This window comes from Embiotoca jacksoni, unplaced genomic scaffold (assembly GCF_022577435.1).
Source record: "Embiotoca jacksoni isolate LCO1_2020_lvr unplaced genomic scaffold, fEmbJac1.0.p SCAF_96, whole genome shotgun sequence".
Taxonomy (NCBI): Eukaryota; Metazoa; Chordata; class Actinopteri; family Embiotocidae; genus Embiotoca; species Embiotoca jacksoni.
In genome coordinates, this window is record NW_027185454.1 from 82,760 (window position 1) to 88,501 (window position 5,742).

At 41.7% G+C, this 5,742-nt stretch overlaps 1 protein-coding gene across 1 annotated transcript; it reads right to left on the reverse strand.

Annotated features, from left to right (window-relative positions):
- Positions 1–405: 405 nt before the first annotated feature.
- LOC138193821 (visual system homeobox 2-like) lies at positions 406–5,450 on the reverse strand. The gene is made up of 5 exons (XM_069142066.1): positions 5,021–5,450; positions 4,499–4,586; positions 3,547–3,670; positions 1,679–1,859; positions 406–764 (listed from the first exon to the last, which is right to left on the reverse strand). The coding sequence occupies exons 1-5, from the start codon at positions 5,448–5,450 to the stop codon at positions 406–408; spliced, it is 1,182 nt and encodes a 393-aa protein (XP_068998167.1).
- Between the last annotated feature and the right edge of the window lie 292 nt (positions 5,451–5,742).

Here is a 5,742-nt window from a genome sequence, read left to right on the forward strand (position 1 = left end):
TCACAGAGTCTGTAAGTTTTATGCATATTTAAAGAAAATAAATATATACTCTAATGCAGCTCCAAGTCAGAACATCGGCTAAAATTCAGGGAAACATTTCTGTGCTTCAGCCTCCTCCACTTGATTACAGAAGGAGACGTGAAAATGTATTGTGCAGTTTCGGTTAGCTACAAATATTTCTACTCAAAGAGGAGAAATTATATAATTGGTTGAATTAACGAACTTCAGTCAGTGGGGGCAAAGAACCCTTTTGTTTCAGAGCCGAAGTTACCCGACGGGTACGTTTAAGTGACGGTGTGATACAGTTCAACAGTTTATTTTGTACCGAGGTTCAATTAAACCAATAAAACGAGATCTCTGCCGCTAAGAAGTGTTTGCAAACTCCACTCTGCAGGTATTTTGCCATCAGTCTGTATCCTGTGGCCTTTTTCTGTTACTCTTTTCCACCTCTGTTTCCTGCTCCGTCACCTGATCCTCAGCCTCCTCTTGATGTGCTGTGTGGCTGTTTGTTCTGTCAGAAACTGTCCCGAGCATCTTGGCGCTGTGCTCCTGCGCCTTCGCTCGCAGTGCGGCGATGCTGTTCTCCCTCAGTTCCTCTTTAGAAATTGGTGAATTAGAGTCTTTGCTAAGTTTGTGCTTTTCTTCCTCTATCATTTTGTCCACTGTTGTCTCCTGTGCCGGAGGTGGTGGAGCTGGAGGTGGAGGAGTCACGCTGCTGGCTTTTCCTGGACAGGTGTGTGTAGTTTCAGACTTCTTGTGCATACCTGGATGAGAAGAAAAAAAACAACCTGTATGTTTAAAAATTAAACTTTTTTAAATTAGATCATGTAAAAATATGGGTGTAAAGAATTTAAGTAATTTAATGTCACAAATCTCAAACTCAATTTGATGCCCTGAGGTGTTTGACATTGAAAGAGTGGAAGAGAATGAAGTCAGCAGGGATAGATATGGTGAATAGGACCTCTTATTCAATTAGACCCACCTAATTGATTTAAACAAATCAATTGACATGAGGCGAGAGGTCAGATTTCGTCTAATCTGTCCTGATGAAGTAGGATTATCACTGTATTGACAGGTACATTTTAATGACATGCTGATGCCTTTATTGGCTCCTGATGCGAGTCAGGCTTAACCCTCACTTCCTGTTAGGATACAGCTTAATCTCAGCCCTCAAACACAATCAGGTAACCTGAGAAGGAAAAAAAAAAAGTGTTCCAGTATGAATGTCAGGGCTTTCTTTGGATCCACAATTTTGCATCAAAAATATGAACTCGAAGTATTTTCTCAATTTTAGCCGGAAGATATCTTCTAAAGTTTATGCTGTTTGCAATATTTGTTTGCAGATGACATTTTTTCTTTCTCATGTATACAAAATGGGGCAATATCTGTATGTGTATTTGAGTTTCAAGACACTCCATGTTTATTTCCAACCAGTTTTTAGCGATTCAGTGATAGAGGATGGTGCTATGATTTACCAAGAGATATCTGTGTTACAATCCCAAGCGAATGAAGAGGTGTGAGGAGGGAGTTCATTCTATTTGACACAGAAATGGCCTTTTTCTGTCACAGCAAACACTTTTGTTTTTGTGATCTTAAAAAAAAAAACCACACAAAAAAACCCCAGCCAATTTAAAAAAGTCTCCAGTTGACATGACGTACTCCTTCTACAGTAACTTACCCAGTAACCACGGAGCGTAGGACTCTGTGATGCCATCCTTGGCCGACTTGAGGATGGACTCGGGCAGCGGGATGGAGTGACGGACCATGGCTCCGTACAGGCCGTACTCTGCCATCACACTGCTGCGACCCCAACACTTCTCCCTCTTCCTCCACTTGGCCCGGCGGTTTTGAAACCACACCTGGAGAGATGAAGGTCACATACGGGATTACACACAAGGAACACAAAGGATGTTCTCCATAGTCTGGCCTCTGATTCGGACTGAAACAAAACATAACTTAAAACCCTCCCTCTCTGTTCATTTCACTTGGATATTTGAGCCGCACTGCGCAGAGTTTGACAATAGAAAGCAGGTCATCAATCACGCATCATCGTGCAACTACAAGAGTGATATGAAAAACTTTAAAAACCTGCAGTGCAAGAATGGACTTTTCAGGGAAACATCTCGTGTCAGCCATTTATCTTTGGGGATGAACAATATTTTTTGCTCTTCGACTTTAAGTTTTACTTGTAGTGAGGAGGATTAACTCAGAATTTTGGGGGGAAATTTCAAGACCACTAAGGCTCCTTTTTGTTTCGCCACATTACAGCATCTTTAACTCCTCGTATACAACCCACAGTTATTGCAGTATGAATATCAGAGGAATATTGACATCTGCTGGAGGCTTAAACAAAGGTTGTTTATGAGGTAGACTAGTTCTGAGTTCATTTATGATGGTCTTCACTCAGATTTGAGTGTTTGCTCGTGCACTATTTCATGCTTCTATTACAGACGCAAAATGTAAGTGCTGTACAAAACAAGTCGGTATCAAGTGTGTAGAATATATTGTCTTCTATCAGTTGTGTAAGTGTGTGTGAGTGTGTGTCGGTGTGTTGTTCGGCTTCTGGCTCTTCAAGTGCCTAAATTGATTTCCACCCAGCCAGACCTCGTAATAGTCTCAGCACGCTTGTGAATATGGATGAGGAGAACAGGAAAAAAAATGAGGATCCTAAAATGGCCGAGGAGGCAGGATGAGATTGTGGAGAATAGTGTGTGTTTGCGCGCCTGTGTGTGCGTGTGCGCGTGTGTGTGTGTGTGTTTCAGAGACCTGGAATTAAAAACGATCAAAGCGGGGCCTGGGAAGCTATTCAGGTAGATCTGACGATAACCTCCATCTCATAAAAAGATGGGCCCCAGATGAGCAATCATGCTTTTTGACAGCAACATTGTGAGTGTGCATGACAGTGTGTGTGTGTGTGTGTGGGTGTGTGTGTGGGTGTGTGTGTGTGTGTGTGGGTGTGTGTGTGTGGGTGTGGGTGTGTGTGGGTGTGTGTGTGTGTGTCTTTGCTTCCTATGAGAGGTGACCCAAGGGGCAAAGAGGCTGATTGAAAAATAAGTTAATTTCCAGGCCTGGTCGATGGGAGGCAGGCGCTGAAATATCACGGGAAATTAAAATGCTCATAGCAGCGAGGCGCAGCCCTCTGCTCAGCCGCTGACCTCTGCTAATTAATTTCTATGTAGTTATCATTTCATTTCAGGGCTGCGGCCTGCCTCGCTCAGGGAAAGATGGGCTAAGTTCTCCTCTATTAACTAATTACAGTGTGAGAGTGAACTGGCTGCTCGTGTGAACGCAGACGGCATTGTGAGGATGAGGATGGAGAGAATGACTGCCGGCTCGAACCGTCCGTTTTTGTGCTACAAATCTGACATCATCAGAATGGCTGAAAGTAATCTCATCCACGGGAAATATCTACATTATCACACTTTAATGTGTTGCCAGATGTGAAGATGTTAAGTGATTCAAAGCATCTTCAGGATTCAGAGTTTAAGATGACAACAGAGCATTGATACCCTAAATTCCTGCATCAGCGCAGACACATGAACACACCTGGATTCTGTCCTCTGGCAGCTCGGTCTTCATGGAGAGCATCTCTCGGGCGTAAACGTCGGGATAGTGAGCTTCATTAAAAGCTTTCTCCAGCTCTTCCAGCTGATACGACGTGAAAATGGTCCTGCAAACAAAAACAAAAAAAGAACATATAAGAATGGATATCCTTTATCTATGTACTTATTTATTCATTATCAATTAAAGATTTAATACATATTCTTAGAACTGCAATTTAATTCTCTAGTTAATAACTACTGAACATGACTGCGTGATTATTTTTTGTCTCTTAAATTTATTCACCTCTTTATTTTAATTAATTGTCTAAATAGCTGCAATTCATTGGGGTTATTTAGTTACTACATGCTCTACAAAATGACTCCGATTTATAATTTGAGTCTTTTACATTTTCACATTGGTTCAATTGTGTATAATTTAGGTGAGGCCACAACATTGGAAGGAAATACTAATTTTCTAATTGCATTGAATTCAAATTAAAGCCCACACTGTGCATTGTCTTGTAAAACCATATTTTTTTCTCCCGTTATGAAACAAATACCAGTTTAGATGTTGTAATACAGAAGTGGTAGCCATATAATATTTCTGAGAGCTGACACTGTTTTCTTTGTTTCTCACAGAAAAATTTAAAACAAGTAAAATATAATCAAAGAGGCCTTTTTGAACCTCATTCCTTCATATATTCGATATTTTAACCAACAAAAATGGCAGAAATGTATCCCCATTTTTCCTTTGGGAGAAATTCTCTGCTGATATCATTAAAATATATATATTTAATATATATATTAAAATATAACACCATGAGCTCCATGAGCATAACTAGGCCCAACATATGCCAAACGGGAATATCAGTGGTCTATAACTATCTGTACAAGAATATTTATACACATTTATGCAGTGTATAATATCTCGTTTTTATTTGTCGTTTGTGTTTTACCTGTGTCGTCTTTTCTTTCTTTTCTTGCTTTGACTCATTGATGATTTGGAGAATTTCTGATCGCCGGAGGAGCTCAGATCATCGGAATCTGTGAGGAAACATCGGTGAATGATGATCATCATCTTTAAAATACGACTAATAAATGTTTGGAAAAAAAAAAACAACAACACAAATATCGTCTACAATAATGTAATAGATATAATGCGAGGTAGAAAATAATCACATCTTTCTTTAAACTGTAAAATAAGTATAGCCTCTTTTTTCGCACGTCCAAGATTAATCAAAATGTGAATTAAAATTAAACCTAAACGCTTCCATTCTAGTTATGTTGATCTTTTACCATTTGAAACAAAACTACTTTTAAACTGTTTCGCTCAAAGTGAATTTTATTTTAAATGAGACACTTTTCTGTTGACTTATGTTAACACAATAATGTATTGCTGCGTTCTTCTAAAGGCGCCAGCCACCACTTTATATTATAACATATTGCCGAGTAGAAATGACGCAGATTCGGACACTCACCCGAGCTGGCGGATTGCTGTGCGTCCATCTGTGAGTCCATGTGGGCCGTCCTGTGCAGCGGCTGCAGGTGCACATTTTGCGCCTCTGACAGCACCTCCAGAAAAGCGGGCTGACTGTAAAACGAGTGTATTCCCTCCGGTCCCAGTAAACCCATGCCGACACCGAGCCCACCGTGTCCCAGGGCCGACCTGGCGGCCAGGACGTGCGCCCTGTGCGGCAGAGCCTCCAGCGGCCGCCGCGGTGCCGCCGGCGGCTCCTTGTTGAGGCCGAGCAGCTCCTGGATCCCAAAGCCCGTGCGTCGCTGCACAGTGGGGGCCATCTTCCAGACCGGAGGCGGCTGCTGGGAGCCCCCGTGGTTCACGCTGGTTTGCGAGGCTGATTTCTGTTTATTCTCGGTGTCTGAGAGCACAGCCCCCTCTTTCCCCGTCATGGCGTTGTGATTCCACTTTTTTCAACTCCCTCTAAAAATCTCAGGTCCCTGCACGATGATGCTCTCTGTATCTCTGCCCGCTTCTCTGCTGCCGCTTTTTATCCAACAGGCAACAGGCGGCAGCCAATCACAAGAGGGCACAGACTGCATACTAAAGTTTCTGACAGTGCATGAAGCTCTCGAGCAAATTTCTGGCAATTAAATGTGACAAAATGTCGGAATATTTTACATTTTTGTTGAGAAATTGATGAAAATATTAATTTTCTTTGACAAATAGTGTCTTTCAGCTGAC

Bases quoted from the DNA above. Each gene is read 5' to 3' on its own strand.
- LOC138193821 (XM_069142066.1), bottom strand. From the start codon at position 5,450: ATGACGGGGAAAGAGGGGGCTGTGCTCTCAGACACCGAGAATAAACAG. The intron at 3,671-4,498 runs GTAAAACACAAA...TTTTGTTTGCAG, and splicing joins AGAAAGAAAAGACGACACAG to GACCATTTTCACGTCGTATC. The intron at 765-1,678 runs GTAAGTTACTGT...CTTCTCATCCAG, and splicing joins CTACGCTCCGTGGTTACTGG to GTATGCACAAGAAGTCTGAA.